We start from the raw sequence: 24,866 nt of genomic DNA on the forward strand, positions 1-24,866 counted from the left end.
CGGAAAGGTATAGCTATCACTAAAATCCTGATAATCGTGTCGTAGAATCTGTACGAAAACAGTGAAGTTAGTTAAGCCAGTTGACGCAAGGGAGTGGGGAGGTGAAAGTGGGGAAAAGGTGCCGTGGGTTCATTTGCTTGGTGAACACAGAAACATTCCCAGCCTCAAGTAAACATGTGATACTAATACAAGGCTGAGGAGCACCCTAAGACAGAAATAGGGTAAGCGAAACACCTGGAATGGGGATGGATGACGGTGAGGCAATTAGATCTGGCAACACCTGGCAACTCTCGTGGCCCTGCGCAGTGACGTCACGGCCACACACGCGCCTTGGCTAATACTTGGCATCCGCGGCGCTCACACGAACAGTTTGCTCCTCTAATTTTCAGTTCTAAGATCATGTCTTGGGCCAGGTTGATTTTACTTGTGTTTGTTGGATTTACCCTTCACGGTGAGTACCCTTTCTGTCTCGTTACCCCTCTGTAGCCTGTGACCAGGGCGGGAGGCGTGCGGCCCGAGGGTTTTGCTTACCTGACAGAACATTGAAGTCTCCAGGGCGGTGCTGGGGACGAGCGAGGGACCGGGCGAGGAACCGAAGCCCAGAAAATGTTGTGCCCTGGCCTGCCCGCCCTGGATACTGTCACCAGCTGGCCTCCGAGGCAGTGTTAAATCGGCCTTTCAATTAATGAAGGGATTACGCAAAAAGACGTGTGCTGTTAAGGTATATCAGAGGTCCCCAGTGGAAATCAATCACCTCTGCCCATGCGAGACGCCCCGAGAGGCATAGCGTGGAGACCTGAACGTGAGGGCGTGGAGGGAGGCTGGGGGAGGGAGTGTTACAGGTGGTAGTGTTGGTAGTGTTACGCCGTGCCTTGACCCCGGTGGCCGCCTCAGCCCTCTTGCGTATGGGGCTGGGAGGTGTGGCGGCCGTGTGCTCGGGGCTCATTATCATTCCTGCTGAAGGTCACGAGGGACGCCGGTACTGTCCGTAATGCCGCCGGGAGTCCTCGGCTACGAGTTACTAGATCCCTCGGGTTGATATACCGCCCCTCCCCCATGGTATCTGTGCGTCGGGAATGTTCGGGGCGGGGGGTGGGGGGGTGAGGGGTTAAGGGTTCATTGTGGGGAAGCGAGAAGGTCCAGAGAGTTCCAAATGTGCTAAAGCCAAATCTACGCGTTAATAGGTCCTTCCCCCATTGGTATCTGTGCGTCGGGAATGTGAGGGCGGGGGGTGGGGGGCAAGTGTTCATGGTGGGAAGGTGAGGAGGTCCAGAGAGTGTTCCAAATGTGCTCGAAGTCGAATCTACGCGTTACTAGATCCCACGGGTTGATGTGCCGTCCCTCCTCCCATGGTATCAGTGCGTAGTAAAGGAGGGTTGCAGTGGGGGTGGAGTAGGTATGGTGTGGATGTGAGGAGGAGGTCGAGAGTGTTTCAATTGTGCTCGAAGCTGAATTTGTCTCAAATAAGCAGTGGATCGATTTTGCAATGCCACTGAAGGCGGTGAAATGGTGGTGCAGTGTGGAGCTCGTCTGGTCGATACGTGTCCATCTGTGAAGCAACATTACTTTAAGTCCTATTTGAAAACGATCATATAAGAATCCATTTTCCCACGGTTAACTCATCCACATTCCTTCAAGTACTATTTCAGAACGATCATTTCAGAATCTATTTTCCCACATAGAATTCATCCACAAATCACCCAACGATGCGAATCCGGTAATTAAGATGACACAACTACACGTCAAGGGTTTGATTACTATTACTTTGCCTTTGCTGTGAAAATAAACATCAAGGATCCATTAATAGAAAGGACAGCAGCGTTCCATATTTAATGTGATGGCCGCCCGTGATAAGTCATGAAAAGTTTCTTAACTGAAAATCTCCAAATGAAAGTTCTTGTAGTTGTATGATAGATAGATAGATAGATTTTTCGTTTTTAAGAGAGAGAAGAATGAGAAAAATGGCGGGCAGAAATCAGTCAGAGAGAGAGAGAGAGAGAGAGAGAGAGAGAGAGAGAGAGAGAATTCTTCAGACGCTCTAAAAGTGAAAGGAACACACACACACACACACACACACACACACACACAAGGGTGAAATAGTATGACAAATTTCGTCTTGTCGAAAATATCGTAAAATGATCTTGAGGTGGAAAAAATTGCCTGTGCTGTGTGTGCGTGTGTGTGCGTGTGTGTGTGTGTGTGTGTGTTTCTCTTGCCGTCTAAGAACATGTTTTGATCATGCTGCACCCTGTTGTTTGTTTATTTTTTCTTGTCGTCTAAGATATATTTTTCTTTTATTGTACAGCGTCCTTTTGTAAATTCTCCCGCTAGTTTCTTTTTCCTGGGGCAGCTATCTGTTTTTTCGTTCCCCCGCTTCTCTCCTCTCCCTTTTCCTCCTCCTCCTCCTCCACCAGTCCTAATAGCCACAATCAGCTGATGGCTAACAAAAAAACAGCAATCATCATTATCATAGTATTTTATTCTTCATCATCATCCTCAACTCTTTCTCTTAACAATTTTCTTCATCATCCTCTACTCTTTCTCTAACAATCACTATGCCATAGCTGCTGATGCTCTAACCACTACTACTACCACTACTACTACTACTACTACTATTGCAACTACTATTACTACGGGCCTCCATCCATTAGAGTTGCGTTGTGAGCGGTATCTTTTCTCATATCCTTTCACAAAGCAATTCATTGGCCCCACCCCGCCAATGACTGTGGCCGACAACCATCTTTATTTAGTATTACAAACCTTACTAAACATATTATTCTTAAGCTAACAGAGCTTGTGGTTGATACGACCATCAACCAACTATTGCAACTACTACTATTGCAACTACTACTACTACTGCTACTACTACTACTATTACAACAACAACTACTACTACTACTACTACTACTTCTACCACTACCACTGCTACTACTGCTACTACTACTACTACCACCACCACTACAACTATTACTACTACTGCTAGCACTATCGTTCCTCCTCCTCCTCCTTATTGTAAAAAACATTCTTTGCTGAGGTATGGCAGAAACATCCTGTAGAAGTAGACTGCGAAAGCGATCACCTCATTCTGGAAATCGCGTTGACTGTTACCTCATTGCAGCAGTCGTTTGAACATTCTCGTATACCGACATTCAGCGAGCGCTTTAGTTGTCCTGCAAGTCACTGAAATGCCTGACTATTCACACACATCACTAAACCAGTAGCCTAGTCATGAGCTTCAAGACATTCATTCTGCTGCCTACTCATCCAGGTTTTCATGTTTTCATGCTGCCTCTTTCCCTTCTCGTCTTCCTCCTCTTCAACAACCTCTTCGATGAACTTTTAGAGTCGTCCATTAACCACTTAATCAGGAGATAATAAATTCTTATTTTTCAACACAATCTTCTCTTTATATCCCTTTCGCCCTCCCTCCATCCGTCCTCCCTCCCCCCATCTCCCCTGTTCCACCCCTACCTCCCTGCCTCCCTCCTTCCCTCTCTCTCCCTCGCTCTTCCCCTCCCAAGGGCCAATATCCGCACCGCGTTGCCATCAATCCTGAACCATCCCTAACCCATTCTCAGTTCGCCTGATTCTCCTTCGATAAGTGAAATCTCTCTTCCTCCCTTCCTCTCTAACTTCCCGCCGTCCTGCCCCTGCTCTCCTTCTCCCCCATTTGCCTCTCTATCCCCTTCACTACTGTTCTTCCTTTTCGTTCTCCTCTTTCTTTTCCTTTACCCTTTTTCTCCTCTTCCTACTCGTTCATCCTCTTCCTCTTCATCCTCTCAATCTCTTCATCCCTCCTCCTCCTCCTCATCCTACTCCTCCTCCTCCTCCTACTCCTCCTCCTTCTCTTCCTCCTCCACCTCTTGCTCCTTCCGTTTCCTACATCCTCCGACTTCCTAACCCTCTTCTTCGTCAGTGGATCCTCTCTCTCCCTCCCTCTCATGCCCACGTCTTTCCTTCACCTCCACCAGACAGCCTCCTCTCCCCTTCCCTCCCCCACCTCGTCTTGCTCCCAAAACTCGCACGTTTCACCCCATAAAAAGAGAGCTCGGCCCCGCCTCACACCCTCCCCGCCTCCGCCGCCGAAACCTCCATCTGATAGTATCTTCTCCGAAATTGGATTAGGCCACACAGTTTCAAAATCTTCTTCAACAATAGTGGTGTGGAGAGAGAGAGAGAGAGAGAGAGAGAGAGAGAGAGAGATCACGTGATTATCGATTGGATATTGAAGAGGCGTTTATGACATGGTGTGTGTGTGTGTGTGTGTGTGTGTGTGTGTGTGTGTGTGTGTGTGTGTGTGTGTGTGTGTGTCCTGTTGTTTTATTGTAAGTTTTTTTTTCCTGTTGATAATTCTCTCTCTCTCTCTCTCTCTCTCTCTCTCTCTCTCTCTCTCTCTCTCTCTCTCTCTCTCTCTCTCTCTATTTAAATTTTTTTCTGTTGGTTTCCCTGTTTTTCTTTTTTTTCGTTTGTTTGTACTTTTCTTTTTCTGTGTTGATGTCTAAGTTTTTTTTTTCCATTGATGCTTCTGTTTTCTTCTCTCGTGACTCTTCTCTTGTTTTTTTTCATTGATATTTGATTTTTTTCTGTTGGTCCTTCTCAATTTCTTTCCCGTTGATCAGCTTGTATTTTTTTGTCATTGTCATTTTACTCTGTTGATGGTTATTTTTTTTCTCCGTTCCTGTTACTACTTTTTTTTTTTTGCTGTTCTTTTTTTTCTCCTGCTGACACTTTTCTGTTGTTTCCTGTTGACATTACTGTTTTTTTCTGCTCTTTTTATATGAACTACTTAAGGCATCACTTATATTGGTGCCTACGTTTCTCTCTCCGTGTGTGTGTTCGTGGGTACGTGTGTGAATATGTGTGTGTGTGTGTGTGTGTGTGTGTGTGTGTGTGTGTGTGTGTGTGTGTGTTCGGGAGCGTTTCTATCATCCTGTCAGTGTTTCATGTCTTTTTTGCTCTCTCTCTCTCTCTCTCTCTCTCTCTCTCTCTCTCTCTCTCTCTCTCTCTCTCTCTCTCTCTCTCGTGTCATGTACTCGTTAATTATTCTTTGCTTTTATTTCCTTCCCTCCGATTCCGTCTCATTCTCCCACCGCGTATTCCTTTCATAATATTCTTTCCTCTCCCGTTCCCCTTTCACCTTGCCTCCGCCTCTCTCCCATCGTCTCCCTCTCCCCCGCCTCTCCCTATTCCCCTCCATACCCTACCTTCCTCCCTCACCCTTGCAAATGGGATTACCCGCCGGGATTCGACCAATTAAATGGACCAGAATGTAATTTTCCACGCGGGCAGCCTTTATGATCCATGTGACGACCCTGTTACCTGACGGGGTGATGGGTGCCGTACCTGCCCACCTGTTTACCTGCCAGGCCTAGTGGGGACTGTCCTGCCGTTAGCCTACCTGGGAACGTCGTGTCTGAGCTCTTGTTTATTCACCTGTTCGTCTTCTTTGGTAACTGATAGTTCTTACCTGTAGGAAGGTGCTTATTTTACCTGCCTGACCTATTCGTGACTCTCCTATTGTCCTCTGGTACCTGTGAATGCGGTGTCTGAGCTCTTGTTTGTACACCTGCTAATCCTTCTTGGTAATTGATAGTTCTTACCTGTAGGATAGTGCTTATTTTACTTGTCTACCCTGTTCGTGAGTGTCCTACCTATTGCTTACCTGTGAACGTGTTGTCTGAGCTCTTGTTTGTTCACTTGATCATCTTTCTTGGTTAATTGATACTTCTCGCCTGTCGGAGGGTGTTTATTCTATCATTGGTAACTGTCCTTTCTATATATGTAACACTCCTGGTACCACGTTTTTTCTTTTCATTTTTGTTCACTTGTATTTCTTCTGCCTGTATTAACTCTAGCTTTCCCTCTTCATCTGTATCAGGACTAGTTTATTGGTGTTTCTCCTCTCTGGCTAAAAGTGTCTTAACTGGCCTCTAATGGTCTTAACTGGTTCTTCCTTCATGCTGTGTGTCGCCATCTGGTCCTGTAATCTCACTCGCTCTGGGCTCTCACAACAGCTGTTTCCCGAGGCCTCGAAGGAGATTAATCGGGTTCTCATGCGTGTTTCCACATCCATATATAGCGCAGAAGCCTTGTCGAACTATCACAGGCTTATAAAACTACCCATGGAAATACCCAGAACCTCTAGGAAAAATATAAACACACACACACAGAGAGAGAGAGAGAGAGAGAGAGAGAGAGAGAGGGGGGGGGGGTGAGGGAGGAGGAGGAGTAATCAGGAGGATAGCGCGCGGCACCTCCCTCCCTCCCCTGACGCGCCTCAACAAGCGTCAGAATCTTTCTCAATCCTTCCCTTGAGGCCCCTCCCCTCGCCGCGCTTGTTGTTGTTGTTGTTGTTGTTGTTGTTGTTGTTGTCATCATAATCCATTATTGATTTAGCGTGCACTTATGTTTGTTTCCTTGTTTGCTTCCATGTGTGTGTGTGTGTGTGTGTGTATTATTTCGAGGTAAAGTTCTAAGAAATTTTCATGTTAAGTAACTCTTTCTCTAATTTATGGTATACAACAGCAAATTTTATGATCGTTATGCTTTAGTGTGTTGTATTTTGACGGAAGTAATGCATCCTATGTAGTGTCATCCTGGCGAGGGCAATCTGCAGGTAACACACTGTGACGGTCGCCACGTGTGGTCTTCCGTTGTTCCGAGGCTGGTCGATGTGTGGACCCGTGTACTCCTATCAGGCGGCACCGGGGGAAGGCGCTCAGCATGGGGCTAACCAGAAGTTGACCTTGCTCACAGGCTTGTTCCTTTAAGACATCCCGCAGTGGAGGTTGGTAAGGGGGCGCCCACCGAACTTGAACAAATCCGTGAATCTTGCTGGGAGGTACTTGGTTTGGGGAAGGCGCCTGCATGGAGTCTTGCTCGAAGGAACCCCCGGGGCGAAGCAACGCGACCCCCACCGTATGCTCTCATTGATTAGTGATTGATTGATCGGGCGGGACGTCAGCGTGGGGGTATCGCTGCTAATATCTACAAGTCCTTCACCGTTATTACTCTGCCTCCTGTCACTCAGTAATGGCTGCAGACTGTTCCATCTCTGCCTCTTCTCCAATACCCTCGCCTCGTCAAACCGATGCGAGGAGATAAACAAGGGAGGAGAAAAATGTGGGCGGGGAAAAGTAAATAAGTATGGAAAATAAGGAGGCGTGGAGAGACGAAGGCCCCTTCTCTTCCTTCTGTTCCCTTTTCTTCCTCTTCAGTGTTCTCCTTTCCCTTTCTTCTCCCTCCAAACCACAGCATATTCACCCATCCCGTGTCTCCCTCACCCTCCTCTCCGCCCCATCTGCTTCCTTCTCCCTGCATCCCTCACTCCTCCTCCTCCTCCCTTACTCCCCTCTCTCTCCCCCCTCGCCACACCGTATCATCGACAGAGCTGAAAATTGTGTTACCAGCACACAATTTCGGAAACAGATTTGATTTCCTCGGGGCTTCTTGGTTCTTACGGCGGAGAGAGAGAGAGAGAGAGAGAGAGAGAGAGAGAGAGAGAGAGAGAGAGAGAGAGAGAGAGAGAGAGAGAGGTGCTCAAAAGATGTGGTTATTTTTTTCTCGACATTTCTATATTTTTTTTTGTTTTTGAATAATTCTCCCTTCATTCTCGCTCCTCTTCCTCCTCCTCCTCCTGGTCCTCCCCTTCTCTTCCAATTGCTACATTTTGATCCATCAGTTCATGTGTCTGTCTGTCTCCCGTACAGTCGCATGGTCATATTTTGCTAGATGCCCCCCGATTGCGTTAGTTAGTAAAGGTATAAATGCAGTGTCATAATTCTTCAAAGGCCCAACGTTGGTACTGCGTCGTCTCGTTCCTCAATGACAAAAAGAAGTGCTTGAAAGTGCCGTGTTTGCCGTTATAGCGTTCCGTCCTTGGAGCTGCGTCCTGTAAATTCGAACTTCCTTGGGGGGGAAACATGTGGCCTTGCTGAAGTGAACAGTGGCGTGACTCAACCATTCACTCAGTAAGGGGAACACTAAATTTGGGCCGTATTGTTAGACGCTTTCGGCTTGCACATCAACAATTTCCAAAGGCCAAAAAGGAGATCAATCGGGGTCTTATAAGTGTTATTTTAGGTACATGGTATAGAAGAAGGGTCAAACTACCACCTGGGCCATAAAACTACCCGTGGAAATGCCCTGAACTCCTGCGAAAGCCTTGTCAAATATGTGTTCTTGGGCGCCAAAATGTTTTAAAATACGACCCTAAATTCTCAGACGCTTCGGCTCTCAAAACAACTATTTCCCAAGGCCACAAAGGAGATCAGTCGGGTTCTCATATGTGTCTTCAACGTTTGTGGTACAGGAGCCTTTCAAACCATCACTGGGACTATAAGACTACCCATGTAAATCCCCACAACCACTACGAAGGCGTTATCAAGCGTGGATGTGTAAGCCCTATAAATATAAATGAAAGAAAAGTAATTACCGCAACGTGGGAAAAAGGAGAGAGGAAAAGAAGTAAGGTGCTGGAGTGTTATAGAATATGGGCCTATGTCTGCACTGTTATTAGAATGTATGCTCTTCACGCTCTGGTACAAACTGGAGGGTATTTCTATAAAGCGCTGTTACGCATAGAAGCAGTGTAAACTCTGGTGATTCTTGAACAAGGGGACTCGGTCGGCTCTGCTTGTCCTCGGCGATAAGTAGTGGTGGTGGTGGTGGTGGTGACGGTGGTTGTTGTTACGCCCCCCCCCCCCCCCACCCCCCTTGTGTCCGGTCTGCCAAGGCCTTACGTGTCGCAGTACCACGCCCTCACGCTGAATGCACTCTATCTAGCACTGCATCAGCTTGCCTTTGTCATGCACCAGAAACATGACAGACAGACAGAGATATGCATACACACAGGCAAATACATGTATGACAAAGACACAGACAGACAGATGGCCAGACAGATAGGCAGAATAACTAACACACAAAAAAAGAAGTTTGAGCTCCACACACACACACATACACACACACACACACACACACACACACACACACACACACACACACAGATAGACAGATAGATAGATGGTTTATTGACTACATCATAGCAGATACATATTAATAAAGATAAACATTACAAGTATAAACTGCAGTCCAACACAATATCATTAAAAAAAAAAATCAGAAATACACACCAAAAATCAATTCCCTCCTCCTTCCTCCCCCCCAAAAGCACACACACACACACACACACACACACACACACACACACACACACACACACACACACACACACACACACACACACACACACACACGCACAACCCCCCTCCCCCCACACACACCAAACAAACATACAAGCACACAGGTAGAGGCATACAGAAAGACAAACAGACACACAGGCACACGGATAGGCTGCGGCCCGTCCCTGGAAGCGTCCCGCCTCCGCCTCGACACACTCATGCAAGTCTTGTGTGATGGGGAAGAAAAAGTTCGGTACGGGAAAAAAAAAGTCGCGGCCGGGGAAAAGTTGACCAGAGGAAAGAAAGTTTTGCCAGAGAGAGAGAGAGAGAGAGGTGAAGATCATCTACCCCTTCTCTCTCTCTCTCTCTCTCTCTCTCTCTCTCTCTCTCTCTCTCTCTCTCTCTCTCTCTCTCTCTCTCTCTCTCTCTCTCTCTCTCTCTCTCTCTCTCTCTTTTTCTCTCTCTCTCGGCTCGTCTTCGCCTCATCATTGCGATTAAACCTCATGTTGTTAAAAGCTCCGCAAGTCTGTCCTTTGTGTTCCCGCCTTTGTCCCGCCACAATCCGAGGACGTGCTCCGCCTAGGCTCCTCCTCGAAGTCCTCCTCCTCCTCCTCGAACCATTCATTTCCGCCTCCTCTGTCTCATTCCTCCAGTCGCGGTTTGGAATGGGTTTTGCGGGGGGTGGGGGGGAGGGGGGTATTTTTTTTTTTTTTTTGCTACTACTTCATTTGTTGTTTATTAGGTTTGAATTCTTTTTTTTTTTTTTGCTATTCTGCTTGTTCTTCTTGTTCTTGTTTTTTGTTCTTGTTCTATTTGAGGCGCTTTGACCGCTTATGTCACAGTGAATCAATCTTCTAATATTTTTTTTCTCATTCTTATTCGCCTTCTTGTTATTCACTTTTTTATAACGTTGACTGACTTCGGTGTTGCGTTCGTGTGTGTGTGTGTGTGTGTGTGTGTGTGTGTGTGTGTTCTTGGGATCTACAGTGCATTCAAGAAAGGTACATGAAACTATTTTTAGGAATCCAATTGTGAGTGTCTGATATTGATTCTCTCTCTCTCTCTCTCTCTCTCTCTCTCTCTCTCTCTCTCTCTCTCTCACACACACACACACGATTGTCTCCCTCCCACTTTACTCCCTCTCCCCCTCCTCCTCTCCTCCTCCCCTCTCCTCTATTGCCCAAGATGGCTTCGAAGAATGAGTTATGAATATATTTCCTGTGATTTATGGCGCGCGGCTTCGAGTGTGGTTCGGAGCTTCGAGTGAGTGATTCGAGGCGCGTCCCTTTTGTATTCAGTTATTCGCTTTCGGTTTTCGTGATTCACTTCATTCCGAAAGCACCGATCGAGAGTTGACTGGCAGAGAGAGAGAGAGAGAGAGAGAGAGAGAGAGAGAGGCTGCATACATTTACATAGAAACACGGATTACAAAGACCTTAACCTAACCTCACCTCACTGTTCCATCGTTGCTAAGTGTCTCATATTGTTTTCATGAACCTCTCCTCTCCCTCACCTTAAGCCCTTGTCTGGTGTAGGTTCACGTCAAGTATGTAACCTTTGAAGAGTTTGAACCTCTCTGTTTCTAACCTTTTTAGAGTTAGAACCTCTCTCTGTTTCTAGGTTTGTCTCTATCTATCTACTTATCTATGTCTGGCAGTAGAGGTTAGGGTAGTGAAGGCGAAGGAGATTACATTAAAGAAGGGAAGGAAGGAAGGAAGGAAGAAAATAAAGGAAATAAGGAAGGAAGGCTGGCTGTAGAGGTTAGGGTAGTGAAGGCGAAGGAGATTACATTAAAGAAGAGAAGGAAGGGAGGGAGGGAGGGAGGAAGAAATAAAATAGGAAAGCAAACAGGAAGGATAGAAGGAAGGAAAGGAAGTAGGGATGTCTATGGCTGCCTGTATAGAGGGTATTAGGGTAGTGAAGGCGAAGGAAATTACATGAAGAAGGGAAGGAAGGGATGGAGGGAGGGAGGAAGAAAGCAAACAGGAAGGATAGAAGGAAGGAAAGGAAGTAGGGATGTCTATGGCTGCCTGTATAGAGGGTATAAGGGTAGTGAAGGCGAAGGAGATTACATGAAGAAGGGAAGGAAGGGAGGGAAGGAGGGAGGGAGGAAGGAAGTAAATAGGAAAGCAAACAGGAAGGATAGAAGGAAGGAAAGGAAGTATGGCTGTCTATGGTTGCCTGTATAGAGGGTGTTAGGGTAGTGAAGGCGAAGGAGATTACATGAAGAAGGGAAGGAAGGGAGGGAGGGAAGGAGGGAGACGCACAGGTCGTTGTCAGCAAACTAGTGAGATCGATATAGACAAATGGGATTATGATCGCCGTTATGAATCCCAGGAGGCGGATCAGGAGGGGAGGAGTGATCCGAGAGAGAGAGAGAGAGAGAGAGAGAGAGAGAGAGAGAGAGAGAGAGAGAGAGAGAGAGAGAACAGGAAAAAGAAGATAAAAACGGAGATGATAGGAGAGAAAATATTAAGTTACAACAAAGGAAATAACAAAAATTGACTTAGACAAACATAAGAAAAAGATGTCTCACTAGACCGTCACTCACACAGGGCCGTAGATACACGAATACAACTAATAAATGCTTTTAGGTGTATTAATTAAAGCCATTAGGAAGTGTGTGTGTGTAGATGGAAATGAAGGAGGGCATGAAGAGGGAGGAATGAAGAAGAATTGAAAACAGTAGGAAAATAATGTTAAGAGGAGGAGCATTAGGATTTTAAAATGATCAAGAACAGGAAAAGGAAATAGGATAGATAAATAGATAGATAGATAGATAGACAAATATTTAGATAGGCAGATAAATAGATAGACAGATAGGAAGATACTAGACAGGCAGACAGAAGGAGAATAAACTAAAGAAAAATGAAAATGAAGAAGAGGAGGAGGAGGAAAAGTATGATAAGAAAATAATGAAGAGAAGGAGAAGGAAAAATAAGAGGAGGAGGAGGCAGACGGACAGGGCCGAAGGGCACAGAAGTCTTTTGGTGGTTCACTGATTATATTTTTTTGGTTTTTGGTCCTTACGGGGAGTGGGGAGTGAATCGAGTGTGGAGGCGAGGGGAGGAGGAGGAGGAGGGGGAGGGTTGCTAGTCTCTCGGGACGGCATTAGAGGCAGTGTGGTGTACCTGGTAACACTGATCCACCTTGTAATGACCTTCTCTCATTTCTCCTCCTCCCTTCTCTCTCTATCTCTCTCTCTCTCTCTCTCTCTCTATCTCTCTCTCTCTGCTTTTTTTCTTTCTTTCTTTTTTCGTTCTTTTGGTTCTTTCTTCTGTTTTTTTTGTTTGTGTTTCTCTTCCTTTCTCTGTTTCATTTTTCTTTTTATTCTTCTCATTCTTTCTCTCTTTCTCCCTTCCTCCCTTCCCCTCTCCCTCTCCCCTCCAAACATGTTTCCTCTATTCCTCCACTTCAGGTGGGGGAAGAGGAAAAGGAAATCCACTTAGTTTGGGAGAATTTGGTTTCTGATTATGAGACGAACACACTTTTCTCTCTCCATCACCTTCCTCCTCCTCCTCCTCCTCCTCTTCTCTATTCCCGGCAGTCTCGAGAAGGATTACGGATGGGAGGAAAGAGGCAAGGGGAAGAAGAGGCATCAGCTGAAAGGAAAGAAGGAAGGGGAGAGTGAATAAGAGAGGAGGAGGAGGAGGAGGAGGAGGAGGAGGAGGAGGAGGAGGAGAAGAAGAAAACACGTGGGCCCTCTTTTAGATGAAAGGAAAAAAGTGAATAAGAAAACGAAAATTGTGGAACATGACGCGAGTGAATCTTTTGAATGTGAATGTTCGTACGTAATAAACATGTCTCAGGAGCCGGTAGAGATACAGGTAGATAGGCAGGTAGGCAGGTAAGACAGTAGGTAGATAGGTAGGGAGGGAGGAAGGCGAATAGGAAGATAAGTAGATAAACAAGTAGGATGAGAGAGAGAGAGAGAGAGAGAGAAAGAAAGAAAGAAAGAGAATAAAGAGAGAGAAAGAAAAGAAAGAAAGAGAGAGAGAGAGAGAGAGAGAGAGAGAGAGAGAGAGAGAGAGAGAGAGAGAGAGAGAGATTCTTTATTGTCAGTGTAAGCAAACGTCTGTGAATATATGTGTGTTTATATGTGACGTTGAAACTTTAGTAATGTGTATGTATGGCCTCTTTTTATTTTCCTTTACACTTCTTCTATTTGCTGATTTATATGTTCAGGTTTTGCTCTTGGTGAAATTACTAAGAAAATAAACTCATCTCAGAGGTAGCAACAATTCGCGGGAACTTTGTAAAAAAAAAAAAAAAACTCGACTTCTGATACATATTAACCAGAATTTCAGCTTTTGTATTTGCAAGTCATGTTTTTCTCTTAACCTCGTGACTCGCGAAAGTTCATGACAAAGAAGGGGTCGCCGGGGATCACTGAGCTTCAAGTAACAGGCAAATATCATATACGTGGAAGGGATGTTTTATTAACTTCCTGCAAGCTGCTGTGTGATAAGTATCCCGGGAAATAGGAAAGCTTAATTTAGCGCATAAAATAGTATAGACTGAAAGATAAGTATGGTTTTATTACAGCAAATTAGACAGCTCAAAGGCTATGTAAAGATACAGAAAAATATGTTGGGTGTATTTTCTTTTCGGCGAACTCCCGTGCCAGCGCCACCTGTGGAGGGAATGATCTCTTCACCTTGAAGCACGTAGGCAGGCGGATAAGAAGATAGTTCGAGGCCCGCCGCCACCACCACCCCCTCACTTTTTCCTTCCTTCTCCCTTCACTTCCTTCCTCCTCTTTTCACCTCCCCTTATTTCCTCCCTCCTCCTCCACCCTCACTTCCTCCTTTCTCTCCTCGACCCTCACTTCCTCCCTCCTCTCTCTCTCTCTCTCTCTCTCTCTCTCTCTCTCCAAGTGTTTGCTATCTCAATTAAGTATTCGATGAGCTACGTAGACATACTCAAGTGGACAGTAGAATAGATGGAAGAAAGAATGAAACAGAGAGAGAAAGAGAGAAACACACAAACAAAACAAAGAAAAAAACATAAAGAACGGAAATAAAGAAAAATGAAAGAAAGAAAATCAGAGAGAGAGAGAGAGAGAGAGAGAGAATATACGTGGAGAGAAAAAGTAGACCGCCTGCTGGTGTCTGCTGCATCACTCCTACTTCCCTCCCTCCTGCTCCCTCTCTCTCCACATTTGGTTCTCCTTATCTCTCCATTCTTCTTCCGTTTTCTCTCCTCTCCTGGTCAACTGTGGACTTTTATTTTCATCTTTATATTAATTTTTCTCTCACTGCTTCTGTCCTTTCTTTTTTTTTCCTTATCAGCATCTCTATCTCTTTTCTCTCTTTCTGTCTTTTCCTTTTTCTTTCTTTTCACTGTCTCTTTCACTGCCTCGGTCTTTTCCTTCTTCATACTTTTCACCTTCTTTATGATTTTTTCTCACTGCTTCTGTACTTTCTTTTTCTTTCCTTATCAGCATCTCTATTTCTTTTCACTGTCTCTTTCACTGCCTCGGTCTTTTCCTTCTTCATACTTTTCACCTTCTTTATGATTTTTTCTCACTGCTTCTGTACTTTCTTTCCTTCTTCATTTCACCTTCATTGCTTCTGTCCTTCCCCTTTTCTTACTTTTAACCTTCTCCATCTCTTCTCTCCTCTCCGTGTCCTTCCTTTCCTTCTTACTCTTCACCTTCTATCTCTTCTTCATCTTCTCTGAGTCTTTTCATTTTTAACCTTCCGTGTCCTTCCTTTCCTTCTTACTCTTCACCTTCTATCTCTTCTCACACCTTTCCTGTTCTTCATCTTCTCTATCTCGTCCCCCACTGCTTCTGTCCTCTTCTCCTTTCCCTTCTATCCACCTTTTCCCACCTTTGCCCCTTCCTCCCACGTCCCTTTTCTCCTTCCTAGCAACACCCGCATCCCGTCCTCCCAGTCCTCTCCTTCCCCTCACCCGCCCCCCCTTTCCCCTTCCCCTCTTCCCCCCTCCCCTCAACATAGGTATACATGCCTGGCGATCCCTTTGTTTACGTCACTCGTCGCCTCCCAGTCCGGACATTTTTGGTGTCGTGGCGTTCGTCGGGGAATGATCGGTGTTTCGTGTGTGTATGTGTTTGTGTGTGTATGTGTGTGTAGCTATGGGTAGGTTATTTTAGGTTTAGGGTTAGATTGGGTTAGGGTTAAGAGCACACCGTCACCTACTAGAGAGTATTAATAGCTATGGGTTCTTTGCTTCTTGCTCTTATCCTGTCTCCTATCGCATTTAAACCCTTCTTTGTCCTGTCCTTGCTTTCTGATCCTCTTTCCCTTCGTCCCTTCGTTTCCTCTTGTCTTGTTTGTTTTCCTATCTTCCTTTCTATTATTATTCATTTTTTAATTCGTTCTTTTAAACATTTTTTCTTTCTCTATTTTTTATTTCCTTTTTAGTTTTTTGTTTATTTTCTTTGTGATTTTTCCTTTTATATGCATTAGAATATCAAATGTCAGAGAATTTTTATTTTCATTTTTTTTTTTCAGTGAGGAATACATGTTATTAATAGATTCTTCCTCCTCCTCCTCCTCCTTCTCCTTCTCCTCCTCCTTCTTATCTTCCTCTCCTGCCTCCTCCTCCTTCTCCTCTCCTGTCTCATCCTCCTCTAACCTCATAGTCCTTTTCCTCCTCCATCTCTTCCTCCTTCACCTCCTCCTCCTCCTCCTCCTCCTCCTCCTCCTCCTCCTCCTCCTCCTCCTCCTCGTTCCTCCTCCTCCTCCTCTCTCTCTCTCTCTCTCTCTCTCTCTCTCTCTCGTGATTAGGCAAAATAAAGTCGATCGCTGGTGAAGGAAGAAGGTGCCCGGAATGTTGATTATGACCACTCCCCTACTTCCCTTCCTCCCTCCATCCTTCATTCTACCTTCCTCCTTCTCCTCCTCCTCCTCCTCGTCTATCTACTCGGACCTCCTTCCCCTTTCCTCCTGACGTATCGGTGCATTCATTTCCTCTCTTCCAATTGTTTTTTTTTTTCCACCTCATCTTCTTTATTTTTCACCTTTCATTCATAATTGTTTCCGTTTGATGACTTTTTGGACCTTTTCTTCTTTTGCTCTTTCTTCATTTTTCTTCCTTCCTCCCCTTCCTTGCTTTTTATCCTTTCATTCAGTACTTATCACCTCTCAGCATCGTCTTCTTTTCCACCTTTTCCGTCTTAATTTCTCTAGTTTTGCCCACCTTCCTTCTCTCGCTCTTTCTTCCTCCTTCTTCCTCCTTAACCGTTCTTCCTTCCCATTCTTTCTAATAGTTTTCACCTCTTAGCCTCGTATCTATTTTCCTCCTTTTCATTCATAACTGTTTCCCTTTTTGTCCCTTTCTTTTCTTTCGTTTTTTTTTCATCCTTTTTCCTTCCTAACCTTCCCTTCCTTCCTTCCCATCCTTTCTAATAGTTTTCACCTCTTAGCCTCGTCTTCATTTTCCTCCTTTTCATTCATAACTTTCCGCTTTGTCCCTTTCTTTTCTTTCGTTTTTTTGTCATCCTTCTTCCTTCCTACCCTTCCCTTCCTTCCCATCCTTTCTTCCAGTAGTTTTCACCTCTTAGCCTCGTCTTCATTTTCCTCCTTTTTATTCATAACTGTTTCCGTTTTGTTCACTCTTCTCTTTCGTTCTTTTTACATCCCTCATCCTTCCTACCCTTCCCTTCCTTCCCATCCTTTCTTCCAGTAGTTTTCACCTCTCAGCTTCCGTATTTTTTACTTCATCACTCGTAATTGTTTCCGTTTTCCTCCTCTCTTCCTCTTTCTCTTTTTCTCATTTCCTTCTTCGCCCTTCCTGCCCTCGAAATATTCCCTCTCATCGCCGTTGCTTATTTATTTCACCTCATCGCTCATAATTATTTCCGTTTTGTCCCTCAGTACCTTTTTTCTTTAGCCCTTCATTTCCTCCTTCCTCATCCGTACTCCCGTAAAATCCTTTAATACTTTTCACATCTTATAGTCTTTACTTTTTACCACCTTGCCCAATAATATCCGCACCGTCCCTCTCATCTTCTTTCACCCTCGCTTCTTCTTACTCATCCCTACCCTTATAATATCTTGCCCTCAGCTTGTCTACTCTTCTCTCGACCCTCTTCTCCTCTTTATCCACTTGTCAATAACTTAGTAACTTTCTTTTGTTACTGATTGTATAAGATCCTGACCTTCAGACGAGCGTGTAGAAGTGTATTTCACCACGGCCTGATCACGAGTTGGACTCGCTTTTTCCAGCAGGTACCCTCACGACGTGAGCAAGTGCTTATTATTGTCGATCTCTGGGCACTGTCAGGACCTCACACACCACATACCCCATCCACCTTGCTCAGTGGGGGACAGTAACCACTCCTAGTCAACGGAATGAATCCGGCCTGAGCGGGGCTCGAACCGCCGCTTGTTTGGCCGTGAAGCCTGGCAGAGCGGCGCTCTAATCGATTGAACTACCAGAGCGGTATTGAGCTACCCTGTGTGTGTGTGTGTGTGTGTCCCGGGTTTATATTGGTAGTGTAAGGGACTTCCAACACCGTGGAGGAATGTGTTGTCTTTCCTCCCTCCCTACCCCCACTCTCTCCTTTTTCCCTTCCTCCCTCCGCTGTCTCTCCTTTTCCCTCCCTTCCTCCCTCCCTCCACTGTCTCCCCTTATCCCTTCCTCAACAGTTCGCCTCCTCGCCGCTATAGTTCCTCGCGTTCGTCTCCATTGTCATCGTCGACGCTTTACCCCAGTGACCACTCGTTAGCAATGTACGGTCTATTCATGTTGTGGGAGTGTACTACTAATATACAGCTGTTTAATATATCATTGGTCCAACGAAGTTTTTGTTACATGCGAACTCGTTTTTAGTCTGTATTCAAGTTTGTGACCCCGTCGGCATCCCGGAGAGCTGTCTTGGACTACCTCCCAGACAGTTCCCCGCGCGGCCGAGTGTGGCGCTGCGTGTATAGCCAGTACGGTCTATTTCTACCTTCGTCCTCCCATTTCCCCGTCTTTCTTTTTTTCATTTTCTTTGTCCTCTCATTTTCCATCTCTAGAAATATATGATTTATACAAAAAAACATTTGCAATATTAATAAGAAAATATGGCAGGAGGATTGCTGCTACTTGTATGATAAAAGTAATAGTTGTATTATTATAATGTTATTATTATTATTATTATTATTATTATTATTATTATTATTATTATTATTATTATTATTATTATTATTAACATTCTTACTATTATTATTACAATGATTGTTTCCTACTTCCGCTCCTGTGTTTTCTGATAGATTTATTGATAACATTCCTTTCTCACCTCCTCCTCCTCCTCCTCCTCCTCCTCCCATTCTCTCCTTCCTCTTGCTCCCTTTTTCGTCCTCCTTCTGTTCTCTCCTCTTCCTTCCTTTTTCCTTCTCCTCCTTTTTGCCGTCCTTGCCCTCCTTCTCCTCCTCACCAATGAGCTCCCCCTACACTTTTTATCGTCCTGCAGTGGTTGCGTCGCTTAGTCTTACGCAAGCATATAATAATGTTGTGTAGCATGGGAACGTTCCAATTAGCTCTGCCATACGGAACACAAAGAAACACAAAGGAAGAACAAACAACAGCAGACCTGCTGGTCCTTACGAGGCTGTTTGTGACAAGCTACACTAACTATCTAATCAAAGGTGGAAGATGAGGGGGGAAGGGGAGTTGCAGGGGGGGGGGTGGCTATTTTAACGTCTCCTTCCCGACACTCTTAACATCGCATTATGGGGCAACACTCCTCGCAAGTCACGGCACTGATTTCGTAATAGGGTTCTGCAACTTCCCGTCAGAGGATTTATTGAGGTGGCTTGCTCGTCCCTTAAGCTATGGGACGAGGTGTGTAAGGTGTGTATGGTAAGGTGTGTGTGTGTGTGTTAAGGTGTGTGTGTGTGTGTGTGTGTGTGTGTGTGGCAAGGTGTGTATGGTAAGGTGTGTATGGTAAAGTGTGTGTATGGCAAGGTACAGGGTAGGAAACTTATGGCTTGCACAATAGGTAGGGTTCAGTTTTGTCTGTTTTCCTCTCTTTTCCTGTTTTTTCCTAGTTGTTCCGGAGGGAGGCGCTGGAAGGGAGGAAGTCATGTTCCCTCCACCTTTTCCATGTTTCCTCCTCCTCCTCTACTTCCTCCTTACCCTTATTTTATCTTCTTTTTCACTTTATTTTGTCCATGTTTTCTCCTATGCATATATTTTCATTTTATACAAACTTATGTTCTAATTTTTCATTCTAAAGTTTGCGAAAGGGAAGACGTCTGCTTGAGAGAGAGAGAGAGAGAGAGAGAGAGGGGTCACTAAGTAAGCCATTGTTCAGGACCAAAGCAGAAAGGGTGCGGCGCCCTCACGCTGAAGTGGGGGTCGAGGGCTCGAGGAAAGGAGGAGGAGCATCGTCTTTCATTCACCTTATTTTTCTTTATTATTTTTCTTTATCCTCATTTCGTTTTTCTTCCCTCCTGATTTTCTCTCGTTTTCCATCCCCTATTATTTTCTGTCCCTATTCTTAACGTTTATTTATTACGTGCTTTCCTTCTATTTCTATCCACCTAATCTCTCCTCATCTCCTTCTGTTCCTTTTATTATTCCATCTTATCCTTATTTCTTCTTTCCTTTTCTCTCTTGTATTCGCTCAGTCTTTTCCTTTCCTTTCTCTTCACTTAAAGCTTCCCTCTTTCTCATCCTCCTCTCTCTCTTTCATCATGTTTTTTTGTAATTATAGTATACGATTGCTTCCATGTTTCTCCTTCCCTTCTTTCGTTTATTCATTCTATCTTTTCCTATTTCTGTGCACTGTAATCTTTCCTTATCTCTCTTTTCTTCCGTCCCCTTCATTTCTTCGCCCCTTCTATTATTCCATCTTATTCCTGCTTTCCTTTTCTTCCGTGTATTCGTTCCGTCTTTTCCTTTCATATCTCTCAGTTAAAGCTCCCCTCCTCCTCCTCCTCCGTTCCCGCGCCCCTCCCGTCATCCCTCCTTCGTCTTCCCTCCCTCCGGCTAAGACCACAATATTAAAAGTCCTTTGATGCCCCCGTCCACCGTCCTTTCCATTAAGCACAAGTTCCAGCCTTTACACGGATCTGTTTCACGGACTCTCCTCCTCGCTCCCTCCCATTAATTTTGTCCCCCCCCCCCCTCTCTCTCTCCTCACCCCTCATTCTCTTTCCCTCTCCCTCTCCCTCTTCATCTATCTATCTGTGTAACTCCCATAAAAGCGAGGAAGTGTTAGATAGGGACATCATACAGCCTTATTTTACACGTACTTCTTCTTTTATCTGTAAGTTTATCGTGTTTGGGTGGATTTAAGGCTGTAAAAAAAATATGAAGGAGAGAGAGAGAGAGAGAGAGAGAGAGACGAGGGAAAGAGAGGTAATGGGATCAAGAAACAAGTTCGTTGGTTCACTGCTTCTCACGTTCCCTTGCATGACTCGTGTGTTTGTATGTATTTGATGTCAGGCGGAACGCGAGACCTTCCTGCCGTGTGGGAGTGAGTGAAGGAAGGGAGGAAGGAGAGGTGAAAGTGACGCGCTGGAGAGTTGGTTGGTCTTAATGACGTCGCTGTTTCTATTGTGGAATGTTTCTTGTGCTTTCTCATTTTCTCGTGGTCGTGTGTTTCTTATTCGTTTATTTTTTTATTATTTATACAGGAAAGGAAGAAGCTCAAGGGCATAAGAAAAAGTGTTGAATAAAATCCGCTAAATGCTGCTCCTAAAAAAAAAAAAAAGATAATAGAGAATGGCCAAAAAGGAGGTCAATTTCGGGTGGAGAGGTGTCGTGACTGGTTGGTGGTTATTGTTCTTTATTTTTTTTTGTCTTATTTACTTCTGTTTTTTGTGTCACCATATTGGAGGTTCTATCTTCTTAGTTATTTTTCCTCTTCGTTTTCTTTCGTGATATTCTTTCTCGTTTCCTCGTGGCCGTGTGTTTGTTATTCTTTTGCTTGTGTTCTTTATTTTCCGATGGTCATATATTTCTGTTCAATCTTCTTTGTTATTTTCCCTCTTCTTTTTCTTTCGTGATGTGCTTCCTCGTTTTCTCGTGTCCGTGTGTTTCTGATTCTTTTGTTTTCTTTATTTTCCGATGGTCTTCTATATTTCAGTTCTATCTTCGTTATTTTCCCTCTTCGTGTTCTTTTTTTATCCTTATGGACCGTTCTCATTAAGTGAAGTCGCTGTTTAGGTAAGAAAGTGGAAAGCTTTTTTTTTTTTTATAACCCTTAACTCGATTCCCCATGTTGAGAGAAGAGATGAAAAAAATGTGGACGGGAAGCGAGTGGCTGAATGGATATGTGGATGCGAAACTAAATTACTTAAAGATGTTAGGAAGAAAGAAATCTAGGAAGATGTTTATACTGCTAACTTGCTGCATAATTTTTTTTAAATGAATTAGTTTACGCGCTTTTTTTTCAGCTTTATGCAATTATTTAGTTTAATTTCGTACCCATATTTAAGAGAGAGAGAGAGAGAGAGAGAGAGAGAGAAAGGAAAATGTAGCAAGTGTGTGTGTGTGTGTGTGTGTGTGTGTGTGTGTGTGTGTGTGTGTGTGTGTGTGTGTGTGTGTGTGTTGATGTAGATGCGTCTGAGTGCAAGACCACGTGCTATCCTGAATACGTGTGAGGACTAAACTTACAGCAAACAAACAAAACAACCAAATCCACGAAGACCACCATTGCCTGCCACACTTACGAGGCCAAAGGGGGGCAACCTGGGCCGACTATTGCGTAGGGACTTAAGAGAGAAAGGGCTGGGGATGCGGGTTATGAGGTCCGGGGTGCTGGGTGCGTTGCTAATTCATTGGAGGCGTGCGCGGGTCAAGGTGATCAGGAGGCAGGTTACGGGAGACTTTCACCGCGGTTAACCAGTGTGAAAACCCCTCGCACTGTCTCTGGTTACTAATGATGTGTGTGTGTGTGTGTGTGTGTGTGTGTGTGTGTGTGTCTCTCTCTCTCTCTCTCTCTCTCTCTCTCTCTCTCTCTCTCTCTCTCTCTCCAGAGACCACCAGTTTAGGTTGGTTAGGGCAGTATATTCCTGCTCACACACACACACACACACACACACACACACACACACACACACACACACACACACACACACACACACACACACACATTAAAACATTTATATTTACAGATAAGTAGACATTGCTTGGATATATTGGACAGATTGATGGATAGATAAAAAGGATAATAGTCATATAATTTTCGGAAATATAGATATAAATAAAACTTCGTAGTACCTGCCGCTGCGTTCTCAAGCCTCCTGGAAGTATGACTCGCCTGTGCTTGACTCCTCCAGGCTTTTCCGCCGCTTTCCGTGTCCGCTCTGATTCGCTTCGTTTAAGATAATTAATTAAACCTTAACACTTTCCCCCCCCCCCCCCCCCCCCCATTATGAGCAGCGGGCTTTTCTTTCACATTTGTTACCTTTTTTATGCCCTTGAACTGACTCCTCTGCTGTAAAAAAAATAGATAAATAAATAAAGCCGTTGCAAGTAGAAATACAGATTAAAAACTTGAAATAATAATCGTCGTCATAAAAAAATCAGGTGAAAACAATAATAAAAGAGTTGTAAGTAAAATACAAGTGGAAAACTAAATAGAGAATATTACAATTAAACATACTGGTGAATAACAAAAAACAAAAAATGCACGTAGAAATGTAGGTCAGAATCATATGAAGTACCGTTGCAGGTAAATATACGTAAAAAGAACACGTTGCATAAAAAGATAAAAAAAAAAAGAGGTGTAGGTAGATACAAAAATAAGATATAAAAAGATATAGAGATAAGAGTTGACAGGAAGAAATAAGAAGGAAAAAGGAAAAAACATAAACAAAATTAAAAAAAAAATAAATACAAATATATAAATAGAAGATAATTAGATATAGAAAGACATAGCTAAACAGACGGACGAATGGAGAAAGTAAACAAGGCAGGAGAGAGCAAAGAAAACGAAACAAAAAAATACAGATACAAAGAAAAAAAAAACTAAAACAAGTGAAAAATAAAAATACAACACACTTAAGAAAAACAAAAAAATACATTGCAAGATAAAATACAGGGTAGGAAGTCGTTGCAAGTTATGATGCAGCGAAAAAATAGCACCCTTGATAATATGACAAACAGGGCAAGATCACAAGACAATGTTGCCTCGCCCCGCGCAGTCCTTGGGGTCCCGTGCGCCGCAATTATGACACAGAGCCAGACAGCCTTGACGTGAGGCGTGTGCAATATCATTAAGTGTGTTGTATTTTTCATTTTAATTTTTTTTCTTTGTATCTGTATTTTTTTTTTCGTTTTCTTTCCCCTCTCCTGTCTTGTTTACTTTCTTCATTCGGCCGTCTGTTTAGCTATGTCTTTCTATATTTAATTATCTTTTTCTATTTATATCTTTGTATATATGTATTATTTTTCTTTTCTATTTTTGTTTCTTTGAGCCTTTCCTTTGTTTATGCCTATTTTCCTTTTCTTATTTCCCTTCCTGTCAACTCTGTTTATCTATCTATATCTTTGTATCTATCTACCTATCTTTTTTTGTCTATACATCTTTCTATCTACTCCATGTTGTATTACGTTATTCATATTAGTTCACGATTTTAAATTTCTCACAGTGTAAATATCGTTACTAGCGAATTCCCGTTCCCCGTGTAATTTTCTTCCCTTCCTGCCAGCACGGCGTAAGAATGTGACTCTCTCTCATTGTTCGTTTTCCGCCGCTGTCACGCGTCCGGTTACTTGGTGGATGCAATCATGATGTGGGTGTTTTCACTTCCGCGTGGCTTGAAGGAGACCCAACCACACCACAGCCTCTCTCTCTCTCTCTCTCTCACCGCCACACTCACGGTGAAAGTCGACGCTCATGACAATTGGTGATTTTTCATGTCTTAAACGTCGACTTTCCGCGCCCCTGACCGTGTTTTTAAATTACACTTATATTCCTATTGGTATTGTTGTCGTGTTTTTGTTCTTGTTTCGTGGTTAGTGTTTTTGTTTGTATTCCAGTGTGTGTGTGTGATCTCCCATTGAACAGTGATTAGCGGGCTTTTTTATTTTTTATTTGTTTTGCCCTTTAGCTGCCTCCTTAAATGTAAATAAAACAACAACAGTGTGCTATGGTCTTCTTTGATGTGAGGCACCAGTCGTCTTATGTTGAGAGAACCAAAAGTGTACTGATCTTCGAAGCCGTTTGGCCTTTACGTGCCCTCCGGTTCCCTGCACTCTTTTCACTTCGCATACACGCCTAGCCTCTTCTTGGTTATCTAGTGCGCCGGGTCGAACCATCTACCTTCACATCAACTATACAAGAGACCCCGGCAAGAGAACTCACCCGCACAAATGTATGACCTCCTGACATTGCTATTATCCGAAGACTCCCAAAGCAAACGCGAATACCGGAACCTTCCATCTTCTAATGACATCACCCAGGCAGGTCATCATTTCTCGTGTCGGCTCGGCGGCGTCAGCAAGACATCGGGAAGTGAAAAAGCCTGTATTAACCAACCAGCCAGCGTGTCAGCCCGTCAGCCGCGTGTGTCAGCGTGTTGTGGGCGGCGGCGACGGGAGGTGATTATGAGGCGGCGGGTCCCTGGGGAGGAGAACTAAGGCGCTAGTCTCAATCCCGGAGCATCGATCTCGGCGAGGAGGAGAAAGAGGCGCAGCTACACGTAATATGCTGACGCCGAGAAGCAGAGAGAGAGAGAGAGAGAGAGAGAGAGAGAGAGAGAGGATACAGGGCATACA

General features: G+C 44.3%; 1 protein-coding gene across 1 annotated transcript in view; it reads left to right on the forward strand.

The window, feature by feature from the left end:
- The first annotated feature begins 327 nt into the window (after nt 1–327).
- The window catches only part of LOC127000829 (protein Skeletor, isoforms B/C-like), a 159,059-nt gene continuing 134,520 nt past the window's right edge, over nt 328–24,866 (forward strand). The window contains exon 1 of the mRNA XM_050864894.1: nt 328–451. Within this exon, the coding sequence (XP_050720851.1) occupies nt 400–451 (52 nt within the window). The 5' untranslated portion in view covers nt 328–399. The remainder of the gene's footprint in view (nt 452–24,866) is intronic.

The sequence above is a fragment of the Eriocheir sinensis genome, chromosome 2, assembly GCF_024679095.1.
Source record: "Eriocheir sinensis breed Jianghai 21 chromosome 2, ASM2467909v1, whole genome shotgun sequence".
Lineage (NCBI taxonomy): Eukaryota > Metazoa > Arthropoda > Malacostraca > Decapoda > Varunidae > Eriocheir > Eriocheir sinensis.